At 35.8% G+C, this 19530-nt stretch overlaps 1 protein-coding gene across 4 annotated transcripts in view; it reads left to right on the plus strand.

Annotated features, from left to right (window-relative positions):
* Positions 1-19530, plus strand: part of ABCB7 (ATP binding cassette subfamily B member 7) — a 139770-nt gene that overhangs the window by 79842 nt on the left and 40398 nt on the right. The window contains exons 2-4 of one of the 4 annotated variants that reach the window (XM_068962112.1): positions 546-623; positions 2649-2735; positions 15619-15738. In XM_068962112.1, the coding sequence (XP_068818213.1) occupies positions 546-623; positions 2649-2735; positions 15619-15738 (285 nt within the window). The remainder of the gene's footprint in view (positions 1-545; positions 624-2648; positions 2736-15618; positions 15739-19530) is intronic. The other 3 variants (XM_068962115.1, XM_068962114.1, XM_068962113.1) reach the window with 3 other exon arrangements.

Raw genomic sequence — 19530 nt, forward strand, 5'->3', positions numbered from 1 at the left:
TCAACACAACAGATTGGCCCAAGAGTCTATCACCTGGTTATAAACCTTGACAAAACTGATCTTATGACCATTATCTAAATTTAGCATTCAGAATTAAGACTAAAGAAGGAGCACAGAATAAAGTTCAGTAAAGGGAAGCGTGTTTGATAAGAGCAGAGAAACCATTTAAGAAAGAAATGGGGTTGAAGACTTCAGAGGCTTTCAGAAACAAAGAGAAACCTAGGGAGAAAGAGGGTAAATGGAAAGTACAATTTGATGCTTTTAATGGGTAAAATAATTTATATCTGGGCCACATATTTTTTGCCATTTTAGATATGTGTTAGAAGCATCTTTCTCATATTGGCTATGGTTTTAGTTTATGCATGTTTATGAACAGTACTCCCCATGGACAGAGGAGCCTGGTAGGCTACAGTCCTTGGGGTTATAAAGATTTTGACATGACTAAGCGACTAAGTACAGCACAACACCTGGACTATAAAAGAAATATTTGAATATTAACTGTCCACTCTGAAATTTCTGACCTCTTTTTTTATTCTCTTCTGCAGATCTCAGAGTTATTAAGACATACTACATGGCAGAGACTAGGAAAAGACTATTCAAGAGAGTTATTAGATGCTACAAGGGTAAGATGAAGCAGACATTTCTTCTACATATAGCTAGGAAAAATGTGTAAGCCCTTTGAGCATTTTCTAATTTATATTACATATTTTTCAAATAATTTTCCTTTTCATTTTTTTTCTAAATACTGGCAAGATGAATAACAAGATATATTTCTGCTACTGGAAATGGAGAAAGAAATCTTGATATTTTTCTACCCCTGGAGAGATATATTTGAATCTTTCGAGATCAGTGCCAACAAGAGTAACACTTTTAGAAAACTTTTATAAATGTAATGACAGCTTGTTGATGCTTAAATTTATCATGGTAATTTGTATGTGATGTATGGAATGCTGTATATTTTTTAAGTGAGTAAAGTTTCCTTTTACCTTAGAAGATGTTCACATAGCAGAATATCAAGGGACTCTAAGCTTATTAGAGTCCGTGGGATAGGTAATGCTTAGTTTACATGTTAATGAAGGTTGATTTTCATTGCTAATGTAAGTGAAAGACACCTTTAAAAATTCTCAGTGCTTTAAAATGAGACAAATAAATCTCTTAAGATAGAAAGACAAGAAAATTAGAAGACAGTCTAGCTCCTGAGTAGTACTTCCTTTATTTTTCTTTCTGTTTAACAGTTATTTCCCATTAAGGTACAAGGCATTGTTCTAGTTTATGCAGAAGCTGTAGCTATGAATTAGGTTTTCCATTATTAAAGTTTTAAGAGAGAATGTGCTCCATATTCTCATTGTTTATGATACCACTGTTTATTTTTATTTTATAAATATATAAAATATTTTGCTTTGTTGATGACCTCATTATCTTGTGAGTTATTTACCAGATCCCTTGATATAGCTTATTAGTCTTTTAAAGGGAAAAAAATGTCACAAAATGACATTGTCACAGTAAATATTCCTTTTTGATGTTTTTCCTTTAAAAATGCTTTACAATTGTTGATCCAAAAATTAATGACCCATTTATGGCAATTACTTTTTGGGTCTCAACTGATGAGAACAAGAAGGTACTTTTGATTTCTGTAATTCCACTTTCATAGCTTGGCCCTGAGCTGATACTCTTAGGATTCAGTATTGATACACAGTTGTGATTGTAGAGAACTATGCCCTTGTTCACTAATTATTATTATGGCTACTGAAGAAGCATTATTATATCCATGTACTTTATTAAGTATTTTTTTGAGGAAACACTTTCAAATTAGCAAGCCTAAAATTTTAAAAAGCTTAATCTTTACTATCTTTTCAACTATTATATATTTTCCAAGTGATTAAAAAAGTTTTTTAAACTGATCAGTAATCTAGGGCTTTTTAAAAAATTATAAAAGGTAAGATGTTTGGATATTTTCTAGACTAGTTGAAAAATTTGTAGATAGCTTTGTTTTATAAACTAATTCAACAAGCCCATCTGCAAGACACAGTGGTATGGGCCATAGGAGATACAAGAATATGAGAGAATGTCCCAAATCTTAAGAAATTTACCATGTAGGAGTAAAAACAAAAGATTTATACAAATTACTGTAACATAAGATAGACTGTGATGTAGTTAAAGATACTTTGTTTCTATATATATATATATGCAAGTCAGAATAATGAGTTATATAAAATCAACTATATTGAATTATAAAGCAAACATGTTATACACATGGAAAGCAAGTGGGATACAGTTAATTAACTGTATTATATACTTGCCAGTGATGAGAGTTAAGGATTACACAGTACTTAGTAGCAAATGACAATAAGAAAGCTGGTATAAATCAAATAGAAGTATATTACAAGTTAAATCTTTTAAATATTAATTTCAAAAACTATTTAGAGAAAGTAACTTCTGTATGAGTAATTTGTTATATCTCAATATTCTTTGTGTAAGTGTATCTGTAAGCGTATTATGAAGGTATTTTACTTAGCTATGCTAGGCTCAAAGCTATGCCTCTGAATTTGTTGGGGGAACATTCATCAGATTAGACTGCCTAAGTCAAATTTTTAAAGATCTGAGATTCTTTAATAGCTAATGGATGGCTTGGTATTATCTTCAACTAGGCTCTCCAGGCATGGCCACTGATAGAAAAGAGGACATGTTGGCATGGTCATGCAGGAGGAGGACTCCACACAGACCCGAAAGAAGGGGTAAGAGACAATAACAAGTACCTGAAAATTCTTATAGCTGATTGGAAGATAGCTATAATTATATAAAAAAAATATATATATATATATATAATTATTATATTCCAGAATATTTTGATTGACTCATGTAACTGCAGATTTTCTAATGCAAAGCCATATGGTTATGTAGATGAGTTTTTCTCAGGCTTAAGACAAAAAATGTCATGATTGACTGAAAAATAAAAAAGTTAGTTACCAACCTAAACATTTTAGTTCTTTATTTTAAGTAGTATTTGTTGAGGTTATTTGTTATTATCATCTATCCTTATAAGATAAATTATGTTTAGCTCTTACAAGTTGTGTGTGTGTGTATGTGTATGTATGTGTTAATGATAACATTTTCCCTTCTATATTCTTGGTTTAGAAAGATTCTAGAATGTCCCCTAGCTTCAAGGTAAATACTCCATTTACAGGATCCATTTATTTAATTATCCATATTCTTTATCATTATCATTATACAGACAAAATTAAACAGTAGGGTCACTGAAATCAAAAGATTGAAAGTGCACTACACTTTTCTGTGAGTGGAACTGTCACTGGAATACTCTTATACAGTTCTCCATCTGACCTTCTTTCTCTAAGTTTGCCTTTATTTTCTTCCTCTAACTTCACCCAACCAGTATATACATGGTATCTCTAAGTAGAAATGATATTTTCAAGGTTAGAGGCAAGTGAACAAATTTTATGTAAAAGCGCTCTCTAAATTTCAGACAGGTAAATAAATTTTAGTATTTTATTGGTGGGAGGTGATTGGTAAGAAGACCTTTCCAGTGCTTTTCTCCCTGTTTCTTTAATCCCCCATGTAGCTTCTCTCACAGAATTTAAAACACATCACATTCATGTTTCTTTCCCATTTTTACATATTAATGTTTGTCCTGATTGTCTTTTTTTTTAATATAAATTTATTTAATTGGAGGCTAATTACTTTACAATATTGTATTGGTTTTGCCATATATCAACATGAATCTGCCACAGGTGTACACGTGTTCCCCATCCTGAACCCCTCTCCCACCTCCCTCCCTATATCGTCCCTCTGGGTCATCCCAGTGCACCAGCCCCGAGCATCCTGTATCATGCATCGAACCTGGACTGATGATTCGTTTCACATATGATATTATACATGTTTCAATGCCATTTAGAATTTTAAAAAATAATATAAATACTGAAATTTATTCAACATATATTATTGATATATGGATATGGCATGACACCATATTGTTTGCGTCAGTCTGTCAGCTTTCAGGATGGTCAGCAAGGCCTCTTAAAGATAGTTTATAAGTAATGCTCTAAATGTACCAAAAATATGTTGAATAATGCAGGAAAAGCAGTCATGTCTCTTAGACTCAAGCAATGTAGACTTCAAGATATATTCTTTATTCTCCAATAAAATAAAAGCAAAGCAATACTCATTGTAAATCTTTATATTTGGTCTCTTTTTCCTTTGTTCCCTGCCATCTTTGTGTTACTTTAGCCTCATGAGCTAAAAGTAATCAGAGAACAATAAAGCATGAAGGCACACCCGAAAAGAGGCAGTGTTGTTGTTGTTGTTGATCAGTCACTAGGTTGTGTCTGACCCTGCAACCCCATAGACTGCAGCTCGCCAGGCTCCCCTGTCCTTCACTATCTCCCAGAGCTTGTTCAAACTCATGTCGAAAGAGGTGGCGTGGAGTTGTACTTAACATCCTGAGCTGTGGAGACTGACTGCCTAGATTTGAATCTTGGCTCCATCACTTCCTACTGGAAAGACTTTGAGCAAGTTACTTAAACTCTGTATGTATCAGTTTCTTCATCTTTAAAATGGGGATGATAAGCACAGCAAAGGGAATTTGAATGACTCACACCATTCAAAGCTCTTGAATAGTGCCTGTCACAGGAAATGTTCAGTAAATATTACCTGCTGTTACTACAATGAGATTATAAGTCCTATACTCTACTCTTACCCATTCATTTTAGATGTATGTATTATTGAATACCTGCCTTGTGCATAACTATCTTAAGTAACTGGAGATACAATAATGAAGAAGACATAGTCCCTGCTATTGAGAAACTCAACAGTTTATTTTTTAATTTATTATGTATTTATTTTTGTCTGTGGTGGGTCTTCATTGTGGTACATGGGCTCTTCGTTGCTGCTTGCTGGCTTTCTCTGGTTCCAACAAGGAGTGGCTATTCTCTAGTTGTGGTGTGTAGGCTTCTCGTTGCAATGGCTTCTCTTGTTGCGGAGCATGGGCTGTAGGGTGTGAGGGCTTCAATAGTTGTTGCACACGGGCTCAGCTACGCCATAGCTTGTGGAACCAGGGATTGAACCTGTATCCCCTGCATTGGCAGATGGATTCTTAACCACTGGACCACCAGGGAAGTCCCCAGAAACTTAACAGTTAAGATGGCAGAATATCTAAAGTACCATATAGAAATTTTATCACTCTACAAATTACAGATTTTACCTTATAACCAACTGAAATTTTTATCACTTTACTTTCTGTGCATTTGTACTTGTATGTTCCAAACTTTTAATAAGCATTAATAATTCTTCTCAGAAGGCATTTAAATCATTTGTTTACCCATTGTGGCTATAGTAAAGGGGTTGTGAAAAAAAGAGTGCCAGTTTCACTATTTGGAAGCTCCTCTTTTTAAAATAGGTGAATTACAGAATTGCTTGTTTTATAATAGAATCTTCAAATTTTTAAAGGATTTTGGGGACTTTACCTCTGCATTTAAACTTTTTTATGTCCCTCTTTTAAAGAAGCATCTATTAGTATATTTAGATAATCTTATTAGTATATTTAGATAATTAGTGTATTTAGATAGTATTTAGATTATTAGTATATTTAGATAATCCTATACTAATTTAGGGGCTTCCCTCATAGCTTAGTTGGTAAGAATCTGCCTGCAATGCAGGAGACCTGGATTCAATTCCTGAGTCAGGAAGATCCCCTGGAGAAGGAAATGGGAATCCACTCCATTTCCAGTATTCTTGCCTGGAAAATCCCATGGACAGAGGAGCCTGGTAAGCTACAGTCATGGTCAGTCATGTATGACGCTTTGCGACCCTGTGGACTATAGCCTGCCAGGGTCCTCTGTCCATGGGATTCTCCAGGCAAGAATACTGGAGTGGTTTGCCATTTCTACTCCAGGAAGATAATCCTGTACTAATACATACATCCTCCAGAAAAAGAAATGCAGAAAAGCAAAATAGCTGTCTGAGGAGGCCTTACAAAAAGCTGTGAAAAGAAGAGAAGCGAAAAGCAAAGGAGAAAAGGAAAGATATACCCATTTGAATGCAGAGTTCCAAAGAATAGCAAGGAGAGATAAGAAAGCCTTCCTCAGTGATCATTGCAAAGAAATAGAGGAAAACAACAAAATGGGAAAGACTAGAGATATTTTCAAGAAAATTAGAGATACCAAGGGAACATTTCATGCAGAGATGGGCTCAATAAAGGACAGAAATGGTATGGACCTAACAGAAGCAGAAGATACTAAGAGGTGTCAAGAATACAGAGAATAACTGTACAAAAAAGATCTTCATGACCCAGATTGCAGCTCCAGCAACCAGGGATTCAACCTGAAGGGGAAGGGATGGTGTCAGCGAGTAACGACGCAGCCTCTCAATTTTCTTAGACTACAAATTTATTTCAAGTTTAAGATTTTCTTTTATACTTTCACAAAAGCATTAGGTCAGAGGTTTGACATTTTCAGTTCCCCCTCACCCAGATTTATTATCTCCATAAATCATTGTTGCCCCTCAAACAGACTTTCTGCTTCAGTGATTCTCTCAGAATCAGCTTTACCATCTATTACCTACTTCCTCTTGTGTGTCCTATAGTTAACTTGTGATTACATTTTAACTCATGCTACATTCCTCAGTTTATTTATCTTTCTAAATCCTCTTTGCCCCTAACATCCTGAGCTCACTATCTCTTAAAAAGGCTTCTAGCTATTAGTATCTCTAAAATTCATAACCTCTATAAGCTATAGTAAAATATGCTAACATTACAACATTCTTTAAATCTTTAACTTCTAACTATTTTAATTATTTTTAAGCCCTAAATTCAGTAAACTCCTTTGCCATAAACATTTTCCTCACAAATAGGCTTCAGATAGCAATTACTCCTATGGCCTCAAGCTGCGGCTTATGTGCTCCTCCTGGAACACTCTTTTGTAAAAGTCCTTGAACAAATGTCAGTGATTAACTTTATGAATTATTCTCTGAACACAGCTGCAGAAGGCTTTGTGCCTTCTCATGCTCCTCTCAAGAACAATAAGCACCTTAATATTCCTTTTCATTCAATTCAGCCGAGGAGAGGAAAAAAACAAGTCAGAATCACAAGGCCTACTCCTTCATCCTGGGTCCGTGCCTGCGGGACAGAGAGGGGGTTGGGGCCGTGCCTCCATTTTGTCAGTAATGCCTAACACAGCTCCCAACAACAGATAATCATGATAGTGTGAATACTCACCTAGAGCCAGACATCCTAGAATGTGAAGTCAAGTGGGCCTTAGGAAGCATCACTACAAACAAAGCTAGTGGAGGTGATGGAATTCCAGTTGAGCTATTTCAAATCCTGGAAGATGATGCTGTGAAAGTGCTGCACTCAATATGCCAGCAAATTTGGAAAACTCAGCAGTGGCCATAGGACTGGAAAAGGTCAGTTTTCATTCCAATCCCAAAGAAAGGCAATACCAAAGAATACTCAAACTACCGCACAACTGCACTCATCTCACATGCTAGTAAAGTAATACTCAAAAGCTTCCAAGCCAGGCTTCAGCAATATGTGAACTGTGAACTTCCAGATCGTCAAGCTGATTTTAGAAAAGGCAGAGGAACCAGAGATCAAATTGCCAACATCTGCTGGATCATGGAAAAAGCAAGAGAGTTCCAGAAAAACATCTATTTCTGTTTTATTGACTATGCCAAAGCCTTTGACTGTGTGGATCACAATAAAATGGACAATTCTGAAAGAGATGGGAATACCAGACCACCTGACCTGCCTCTTGAGAAATCTGTATGCTGGTCAGGAAGCAACAGTTAGAACTGGACATGGAACAACAGACTGGTTCCAAATAGGAAAAGGAGTACGTCAAGCTGTATATTGTCACCCTGCTTATTTAACTTATATATGCAAAGTACATCATGAGAAAGGCTGGGCTGGAAGAAGCACAAGCTGGAATCAGGATTGCCAGGAGAAATATCAATAACCTCAGATATGCAGATGACACCACCCTTATGGCAGAAAGTGAAGAAGAACTAAAGAGCCTCTTGATAAAAGTGAAAGAGGAGAGTGAAAAAGTTGGCTTAAAGCTCAACATTCAGAAAACAAAGATCGTGGCATCTGGTCCCATCACTTCATGGCAGATAGATGGGGAAACAGTGGAAACAGTGACTGCCTTTATTTTTGGGAGCTCCAAAATCACTGCAGATGGTAATTGCAGCCATGAAATTAAAAGACGCTTACTCCTTAGAAGGAAAGTTATGACCAACCTAGACAACATATTAAAAAGCAGAGATATTACTTTGCCAACAAAGGTCCATCTAGTCAAGGCTATGGTTTTTCCAGTAGTCGTGTATGGATGTGAGAGTTGGACTATAAAGAAAGCTGAGTGCTGAAGAATTGATGCTTTTGAACTGTGGTGTTGTAGAAGACTCTTGTGAGTCCCTTGGACTGCAAGGAGATCCAACCAGTCCATCCTAAAGGAGATTAGACCTGTGCATTCATTGGAAAGACTGATGTAGAAGCTGAAAACGCCAATACTTTGGCCACCTGATGCAAAGAGCTGATTCATTTGAAAAGACCCTGATGCTGGGAAAGATTGAGGGCAGGAGGAGAAGGGGATGACAGAAGTTGAGATGGTTGGATGGCATCACCAACTCAATGGACATGAGTTTGGATGGACTCTGGGAGTTGGTGATGGACAGGGAGGCCTGGCATGCTGCAGTTCATGGGGTTGCAAAGGTCAGACACAACTGAGCAACTAAACTGAACTGAACTGAATAAATACATGAATAATGCAGAACTTAATATAAAGGCTACTTCCCAGATTTTCCTTGACATTTTATCCCCAATAATGTGGGAAAAGTCTTCCAGTTACTTTGTAAATTTTTCCATTTAATATCTGCTCAGCTTTTTCTTATCTTCTGACCTAGTTTTTTATCAAGCTACTGTTATCCCTACAGTGAAAGCATTATCTCATTTTTAAGTGTAAAGATATCTTCATTGATTGAATGCTGTCAGAAGCTAGTAGTATTAAAAGAGAGATGAGCATTTACTAGAGCAATCAGAGACTTTGATATAAATATTGGTATAATCAAGTGAAATAGCAACTTAGGATATTAAAAAATTGAATATTGGGGAGAGACTGAAATAGTAAGCCCTCAAACTTGTTAAAATGAGTTGACACACAGACCAGTGTACAGGAATACCTAGATGACATGGAGAGGCTGTTTTGCAGCTCTGATAACAGCCATCATCAAGCAGCCATGTGATTGTTATTTGATTTCTCAAATTGACCTCCTTTTGGGATAGAGTTTTCACTGACTGGCCATTGTGAATATAATTCAACTTCATAGATGTTTTTTTTTTTTTAATTAGAACTATTAAATTGACTTGGGTACAACTCTATCTCATAGAATAAGCCATTTTTTTCCTAGGGCCTTTTCACTGCCAGATAAGTTCTTCATTGCAGCTTCAGACCAACAGAACCTAGAAAACAAACCTTGAGGTGTAGAGGAAGTAACATTAATGCAGAGCTTTTACTGACAATTAATATATCTTCCCCCCTCCACCCATAAATTCATTATACTTATATCTCCAATAATGTGGGGAAAGTTTTCCATGTACTTTCTAGTTTTTTCTGTTTAATATCTACTCAAGTTTCTTATCTTTTACCTGACTTTTATCAAGCTACTGTTATCCCTGAGATTATTGAAGTAGTAGTTAAAATTATTCCTTTAATTGCAGTTAGTTATCTTTAGCTTGGATTGAAAAGAGTTCTTTGGACAGTTTGCTTATCCTTAAAATTGTGGGCATTTCCAAATTCTCTGCTTAATTAGTTTTTAGGGAGAAAACATCCAGCCTATGACTCACATTTATACAAAACAAGAAGCATCCAAAATTTTTTGATATATTTTTCTTCCTTTCCATAAATTTTACCCTAACTAGTTTCCTTCTAAACAAATGCCCTTGATTCTGTAAGAACATTTCTTGCTATTGAAATTTAGGAATGTCTCTAAAACTAGAATTCGTATATATCAGCTGAAGAAAAAGTGATTCTGCTATCTTTATCAACAGATCATTTTCTCTTTTCTTACTCTTTCATTTTCCTATCAAAGACCAGATTGCTCCACTCCCTTTAAATGAATGGAATTTTGGTAGGAAAAAATGCTCTTGCTTCAGTGCTGGACAACCTTATCTGGTGAGAAATAAGAAGTTACTGACTTGATAAGCAAAATGTATTCAATTTATCAACATACAGTTATCTTTAATATCTGAAAATTCTTCCAGGTGAGCTACTCCAGGTGTGTTTTAATTTTTTTAATTGTCCTTTTTGTGTCCTGTCTACATGGTTGTTAGCTGTAGGTATTCACTTACAAGAGCTTCCCTGATAGCTCAGTTGGTAAAGAATCCTCCTGCAATCCAGGAGACCCCAGTTCAGTTCCTGGGTCAGAAAGATCTGCTGGAGAAGGGATAGTCTACTCACTGGAGTATTCTTGGGCTTCTCTTGTGGCTCAGCTGGTAAACAATCTGCCTGCATTGCAGGAGACCTGGGTTTGATCCCTGGGTTGGGAAGATTCCCTAGAGAAGGGAAAGGCTGCCCGCTCCAGTATTCTGGCCTGGAGATTTCCATGGACTGTGTAGTCCATGGGGTCGCAAAGAGTTGGACACGACTGAGCGACTTTCACACATGAACATTCACTTACAACACTTTTGACTGTGAGCAACTGTATCTTTGTCTCAGGTCATCCTGCTGAATTAAGCACTGCTGTATATAAGCAGTACATTTTGTGGCTTTCTAGTTATACCCTATTGGGTCAGGTGCTTCTGATGTTATGTTCATGTTTGTTTTTGGCTTACCATGCTATGATTGCAGTTTCAGCTCCCTCTGTACAAGTAGATATTCCTTTTATTATTTTTCTTATCTGTTCAGCCACATAAAGCTTATTAAACTGTATATTAATACCAAATAAGTAAATATTTATAAATCTGTGCAAAGATGTGATAACAATAAATCAAGCATTTAGGTATTCAGAATTTTCAGATATTAAAGATAACTATTGATAAATTGAATACATTTAGGTATTCCTCTTAGAACTTGTCCTCATGTGTTTAAGAACAGTTAATTCATTAGTTAAATAAATATTTATAGACATTGTTTCTATTATGGATTAAGCTTCTTTCTCTGAGACCTGCTGTTTTCTTTTTGTCCAGCTTGTTTTCACTTACTTTCATCTCTTCTTTGACAGCTTTTTGATGTCTCCAAACCTTTTCTTCCAAAAACGCTTTCTAGGGAAAAAAAATAGGTACAATTTTGTTGCCATTCAAAGATCTTAGTGAGCCAGTTTGAATTCCTTCTTTAGTTACTCTTGTGGTTTTATTCTGAATCTAATTGTTTCCCTCTATTATGGCTAGCTAATTCCAGTATATAGTTGCTGAGTCACTTCAGTCATGTCTGACTCTGTGCTACCCCACAGACGGCAGCCCACCAGGCTCCCCCATCCCTGGGATTTTCCAGGCAAGAATACTGGAGTGGGTTGCCATTTCCTTCTCCAATGCACAAAAATGAAAAGTGAAAGTGAAGTTGCTCAGTCGTATCTGACTCTTCGCGACCCCATGGACTGCAGCCTACTAGGCTCCTCCATCCATGGGATTTTCCAGGCAAGAGTACTGGAGTGGGTTGCCATTGCCTTCTCCGAGTATATAGTTGAGACCTTTCTAAAAACTTTTATTCCTCATACTAATATAGTAGTAGTTTTCTAGTTTAATGGGACTTAAAATATCAGGTTTGTGTTTTGAATTTGAGGCTATCTAGCTTTGGCAGGAAGGCCATGTTGCATATATTAGCAGGGTAGGAAAGCAGATTGACTGCTACTTTTACAGGCCTTTTTAATATTTCTATAGCTTTCATTTTAGAGAACTTTTGTTGTCTGATATGTAGTTATCATGGTTATGTTTTTTAAATGACTTTTAAATTGTATTTATTGTGAAAACTATAAACAGAAAAGGTAAAGAATTTCATAAAATTTCATATTTTCTGTTTATGTGTAAACAAGGCTTAAAGAAAAACTACGTTGATTACTTCAGGAATTTTTACCCTGAGAAAGAATTTTCTTTTCTTAAGAAAATTGGAGTTTTTCCCCCATACTATAATTACTCCTCATATGGTGTGTTTTCAGATAATTCAATTTCTTGTCATTCTTCTTGACCATTTCCTACATTTTTCACCTTTCTTTAATAATGTGATCTTAAAATGGTGTATATGCTATTTGTGTGGCTCAGTCTGAAAAGAAAAGATTAGTTGATGTGAAGATTATATCTGATTCAGTCTCTAAGCTCTGACTAATCTTTTTTTAGCTTAGATAATTTTTTGTCTTTCAAGATTATCATTGGGTGTCCAGTGTGAATTAACTGTGGTAATTTTGAAAGGTTTGAAATTTTCAGGATCTATATTGAGGCCTTCAGTTTTATTTTATTCTTGTGCAGCAGTAGTAAGTTGGTTTAAAATACTTTAAAAATGTGCCTCAGCCTCTGAAATGGCTGTTTGAATTGGCCTGTCCTGCAAAAAAGACATTATTTTCCAAACTTTGTAGTTGATTATATATACTGCAACTGAAAGGCATGTACTTATAGCCTAATGGACTCATAATGCATGATTACACAACTTTAGAACCCATTTTGTTGAATGAAGTGGTGACATTTAATGCACTATTAAGCCAACTAGGATAATTTTCTTGCTCTTAGCCATAACTTCTCTGTGTCCTTATTGAAGAAATTTTGGGGTATGTTATAGAAGGTTTTTGACAGGAAAGAGTATTTCTAAATATATGTGGAAACAAGGCCTTTTTTCCATTATTCCAGCAAGAAAAATACAACAGATGAAACTTGTGAAATGGGAAAGTGGTTGAAATGCCCCAGTTTGTGTTATAAGACATTAAATTATTTTTATTTAGTAATAGTTCAATTCGAAACATGAATTTTGAAATTACAGCCTTATTCCATTTTTAAAATACCCTACCAGTTATGAAAGCTCATGTGTGATTATATGTGTGTATAAAATAAAGCATTAAGAATTATACTCTCAGCATTTCCTGTCTTTGTAATCCAGTTTATTTAAACCAGCTCAAGAAGGTAGTCTTGTTTTCAATAAATATGGACAGTTTTGTTTCTTTTACTATTTACTCCATAAGTGAATAAAAGAGACTAGAAAAATAGTATACTGAACCTTGGATAAAATAACTATAATGTAAAAACTGCCCTGTATAATATGTTCTCCTGGGTTTATGTTGACAGTTTCCCCTGATTGTTTGCTGTGCAGATCTACTTGAAATTATCTAACTCTTCCCTCTCAAAATGAATTACATTTTCTTCTTATTGTATGTGATCTACAGAAAACAAGAAAGCAAAAAGAATATAAAAAAATCATCAATGATTCCATCTACTCAAGCTACTAATGTTAACACTTTAAGGGTATTGCTTTCCAGACCCACTTGTATGCATGTATAAAACTCATACACATACAACATTTTTTCCACTGAAAATACATTTCGTACTCTGATTTTTTCACTTAACATGTTTCTGTGTCACTATATATATTTCTGAATGGCTATATTTTGCTGTATGCATTCACTGTGACTTATTTACATAATTCCCCATTGTGATCATTTGGTTTAAACCCAATTTTTTCCCTATCAAAGCAGCACGGAAATAAATATCCTTATAGCTAAATTTTCATGTCTTTATTTAATAAATATTCACTGATTGCCTACTGTGTGTCAGCCATTGTATATAGTATTGAGTTACAACACTGAGCAGGAGAAGAGGGTGACAGATGATGAGATGGTTGGGTGGCATCATTGAGTCAATGGACATGAGTTTGAGCAAACTCTGGGAGATAGTGAAGGACAGGGAAGCCTGGTGTGCTGTGGTCCATGGGGTCACAAAAAGTCAGACACAACTGAGCAACTGAACAACAACAACAGTGAGCACAAAACACAAAGTTACTACTCATGTGGAATTTACATTCTAGCAGGAGAGCAGTTAATCAGGTAATCACATTGCTATATATAGTTTATAACTGAAATGGATTCTCTGAAAGAAAAGTAATACTGTTCTGTGAGAGAATAGAGCCAAGGATCCTGACCGGGATTAAGGAAGAAGACCTCCTTGAGGAAGTGCTGCGTGAGCTGACAGTTTTCACTAGTTGGAAGGAGTTGAGGGCGAGTTGGTATTACAGAGAGAGAGAAAGAGATTATTCTAGACAAAGTGAAAGGTATTGTGCAAATGCCCCATGGCAGGACAGATTATAGTCTATTTTGGGAGCCGAAAGAAAGGTATAATGTGGCATGAACACTGAAATCAGTTGTATAAGATATGACTAAAGAGGTAGCTTAGGGGCCAGGCCAAAGCCATGTTATGGACTTTGATCTTAATCCTAAGAGTGATAGAATGCCATTGAAGAGTTTTAAACTGAGAATATTTCTTTGCAGGCTGAACTAATTGGACAAGGAGCAGAGTGGATGGGAGGAGATCAATTAGGAGATTGTTGTAGTGGTTTGTGTGAGAAATGGTGATAGATTACATTTGTGGTAGAAATAGAAAGAACTAGACAAATCAAGAGATTTTCAGGACGTAAGATTGATTCAACTTGGAGAATATTCATATATTTTTTTAAAGCATTAAGTTCCCAGAATTCTTGACATAAAGAGGAGAATTATTTTCAAAGCATAATGACAGATATCAAATTACTTTGCAGGAAGATTATTTCAGTGCACTCTCCCATTAACAGTTATTAGAGTACCTATTTCCATACACTTTCACCAACAATAAGCATTAACTTACTTTTCTTTTTTAATATGTTTTTGAGAAATTGAGTAGATACCTCAAGTTTTAAAATGGGGATTATTTCACCAACTAAACACTGATCTTATTTTGGCTTTGGAAAGTGTGATTTTGATTCTTATTCTGTTTCCAAATGCTGAAACTAAAATAAAAAAGATTTATTAATGGGAATGTTGCCTTGGGAACTTGGGAAAAATAAAATGTACAATAGGTATAAGTCAGATTAAGTATGACTGGAAAAATATGGTTTTGTTAAATTTTTTAAATAACCCTAACCCAACTTCTGTTCTATATAGTCAATCCCAAGACTTGTACTTTACTAAACACTGTATTGTAACTCTGCTGTATCATGAGTTTGGACTAGGGTTCCAAAATATTTTATATAAACATATAAAGAGTATGTGTATCTGTGTATATATATATATATATATGTGTGTGTGTGTGTGTGTGTATACATAAGGTTTTGACCATGAAGATGAAAATATAGAAGTGTTTCTTAAATTTTATATAATATTTTGATAGCTTAGTAGATAAGAAATAAATGTACAGTACACGAATAACTTTCTGGCAATATGAGGATGGCTATAGCTGAAAGTAAGAAATAAAGAGAAATAAGTAGTTTTTTAAAATCTATTGAATTAGTTTCAGTTTAAAGGATATTGACCTTAGATTCAGAATAAAAGTTATATTTGTAATATTTTTTATATTTTCCTCAAATATTTATATAATTCTACATTACTAAACTATACTTACATTTGAAGGACATGTTAAACTCTCTTCTTTGTTCTCTCTTCCAACAGTTAAAAGATGTTGATACTCGGAAAATCATAAAAGCAATGCTCTCTTACGTATGGCCCAAAGACAGACCAGATCTACGAGCTAGAGTTGCCATTTCCTTGGGATTTTTAGGTGGAGCAAAGGTAAGAATAAGAAGAATTATGTTTTGTTTATTGCTATAGCTATGAAATACCATGACATTTTCTAATAATGAAACTCAGGCTGATATAAGCCACTTTTGGAGTAGTATTTTCAACGTTTAGGACCCTAATTTATGTAACTCTTTTCGTGCAGTCAGCAGAAAATTATATGATAATGTCTGATTTATCTATGGATCAGACTTATAACAGCCTCATCTTAATGGAATTCACGCCTGAAACCAGTGTAAAATGCAGGATCATTGGATGTAACAAAGCAAAATAAACTATAAAAGAAGCTCATCAGAGTCCTTTGGCTCTTATTGATACATATTTCTGGTAAGCTTAGTTCTCAGTTCCTAGTAAATTGAAAAGAGGATGAAGACATTTTAGGTACATTGATAGTCATAAGTGATAAACAGCAGTGTGATGTGAAGTGGGGAAAAGGAAAAAAAAATAGGAAAACTTTGATACAAGACATTGATGCAAGGAATGATCGAGGGCAGGAGGAGAAGGGGAAAACAGAGGATGAGATGGTTGCATGGCATCACCAACTCAATGGACATAAGTTTGAGCAAGCTCCACGAGATGGTGAAGGACAGGGAACCCTGGCGTGCTACAGTCCATGGGGTCACAAAGAGCTGGACACGACTTAGTGAATGAACAACAACAAGCCACCTCAGTTCATCACTGTACAGTAAAACACTTTAATTAGGCAAAATTAGGATAAAGTTAGGATAATGACTGGGTTTTTAAGAAAAACTCTTTTCAATTAATTCAGATTTTAAACTCAGTGAAGTTTATTATCTTTAGGTACAGTAATAGTCATTTGTTGTTCAGTCTCTGATTCATGTCTGACTTTACAACCCCGTGACTGCAGCATGCCAGGCTTCCACGTCCTTTGCTGTCTCCCAGAGTTTTGCTCAAACTCATGTCCACTGAGTCGGTGATGCCATCCAACCATCTCATCCTCTGTGGTCCTCTTCTCCTGCCTTCAATCTTTTCCAATTTCAGGGTCTTTTCTAATAAGTCAGCTCTTCACAGTAGGTGGTCAAAGTATTGGAGCTTCAGCATCAGTCCTTTTCTATGAATATTCAAGGTTGATTTCCTTTAAGATAGACTGGTTTGATCACCTTGCAGTCCATGGGATCCAAGTCTTCTCTAGCACAGTAGTTCAAAAGCATCAGTTCTTTGGCCCTCAGCCTTCTTCATGGTTCAACTCTCTCAACCATACATGACTCCTGGAAATACCATAGCTTTGACTAGATGGACCTATGTCAGCAAAGTAATGTCTTTGCTGTTTAATACACTGTCTAGGTTTTCACGTAGCTTTTCCTCCAAGGAGCAAGCGTCTTTTAATTTCATGGCTGCAATCACCATCTGCAGTGATTTTGGAGCCCCCCCAAAATAAAGTGTCTCACTGTTTCCATTGTTTCCCCATCTGTTTGCCATGAAATGATAAGACCAGAGGCCATAATCTTGGTTTTTTGAATGTTGAGTTTTAAGCCAACTTTTTCACTCTGCTCTTTGACTTTCATCAAGAGGCTCTTTAGTTCTTCACTTTCTGACATAAGGGTGGTATCATCTGCATATCTGAAGTTACTGATATTTCTCCTGGCAATCTTGATTCCAGCTTGTGCTTCATCCAGCCTGGCATTTTGCATGATGTACTCTACATATAAGTTAAATAAGCATGGTGACAACATACAGCCTTGACGTACTCCTTTCCCAATTTTGAACCAGTCTATTGTTCCAGGTACAGTTCTAACTGTTGCTTCTTGACCTGCATATCAGTTTCTCAGGAGGGAGTTAAGGTGCTCTGGTATTCTCATCTCTTTAAGAATTTTCCACCCTTTGTTCTGATCCACAGAGTCAAAGGCTTTAGTGTAGTCAGTGAAGCAGAAGTCAATGTTTTTCTAGAATTCCCCTGCTTTTTCTATAATCCAGTGGATGTTGGCAATTTGATCTCTGGTTCCTCTGCCATTTATCAATCCACCTTGAGCATATGGGAATTCTCGGTTCATGTACTGTTGAAGCCTCACTCGGAGAGTTTTGAGCATTACTTTGCTAGCGTGTGAAATGACTGCAGTTGTGTGGTAGTTTAAACATTCTTTGGCATTGCCTCTCTTTGGGATTGGAATGAATACTGACTTCTTCCAGCCCTATGGCCGCTGCTGCGTTTTCCAAATTTGCTGGCGTATTGAGTGTTGCACTTTCCACAGCATCATCTTTTTGGATTTTAAATAGCTCAGCTTGAATTCCATCACCTCACTAGCTTTGTTCGTAGTGTGATGCTTCCTAAGACCCATTTGATTTTGTACTCCAGGATATCTGGCTCTAGATGAATGATCACACCATCGTGGTTATCTGGGTCAATAAGATCTTTTTTGTATAGTTCTTCTATGTAATCTTGCCACCTCTTAATACCTTCTACTTCTGTTAGGTTCATACTATTTCTGTCCTTTATTGTCCCCATCTTTGCATGAAATGTTCTCTTGTTATCTCTAATTTTCTTGAGGAGATCTCTAGTCTTTCCCATTCTATTGTTTTCCTCTATTTCTTTGCATTGATCACTTAAGAAGACTTTCTCATCTCTCCTTGCTATTCTTTGAAAGTCTGCATTCAGATAGGTATTATCTTTCCTTTTCTCCTTTGCCCTTTGCTTCTCTTTTCTCAGGTATTTGTAAGGCCTTCTCAGACAACCATTTTGCCTATTTGCATTTCTTTTTCTTGGGAATGGTTTTGATAACCACCTCCTGTACAATGCCATGAATCTCTATCCATAGTTCTTCAGGCACTCTGAATCAGATCTAATCATTTGTCACTTCTAATATATAATTATAAGGGATTTGATTTAGGACATACCTGAATGGTCTGGTGGTTTTCCCTACTTTCTTCAATTTAGGTCTGAATTTGGCAATAAGGAGCTTATGATCTGAGCCACAGTCAGCTCCTGGTCTTGTTTTTGCTGACTGTATAGAGCTTCTCCATCTTTGGCTGCAAAGAATAGAATCAGTCTGATTTTGGTATTCACCATCTAATGATGCCCATGTGTAGTAGAGTTGTCTCTTGTGTTGTTGGAAGAGGTTGTTTGAAGTGTTTTGTGTTCTCTTGGCAAAACTCTGTTAGCTTTTGCCCTGCTTTGTTTTGTACTCCAAGGCTAAGTTTGCCTGTTACTCCAGGTATCTCTTGACTTCCTGCTTTTGCATTCCAGTCCCCTGTGAAGAAAAGGACATCTTTTTGGGGTGTTAGTTCTAGAAGATGCTGTCGGTCTTCATAGAACTATTCAACTTCAGCTTCTTTGCCATTAGTAGTTTGGGAATAGACTTGGATTACCATGATATTGAATGGTTTGCCTTGGAAATGAACAGAGATCATCTGTCATCTTTGACATTGCACCTTTGACCATTGTTTATGGTGATTTTACTTTTTTCTTAACTTTGTTCTTCCATGTCCCAAATTGTACTTTTGGGTGTTAAAATTAAATGATTTCAATTCCCTATGATATACCAGTCTCTGAAAATTCAGGAGTTTAGCAGATTATTTATATATATATAACTTCAAGTTTTTCATCTAGGAAAGAAAAAGTTTTGTGAGAATAAGTTCCTTTATTTCTCTTGAACTTAAATTCATGGAGACTTTGTAGTTATTCCATATTCATTTGTCATATGGTTATAATTTAGTAAAAATAACCAGTTTCTTAATATGAAAGTTCATATTTAGTCACTTTTTATGAAATACAATATCATCTAGCATTATTTTTAGATAATTCCAGCCCCTAAGGGAGCTGGATGTAGT

The sequence above is a fragment of the Capricornis sumatraensis genome, chromosome X (assembly GCF_032405125.1).
Source record: "Capricornis sumatraensis isolate serow.1 chromosome X, serow.2, whole genome shotgun sequence".
NCBI classification, from domain to species: Eukaryota; Metazoa; Chordata; class Mammalia; order Artiodactyla; family Bovidae; genus Capricornis; species Capricornis sumatraensis.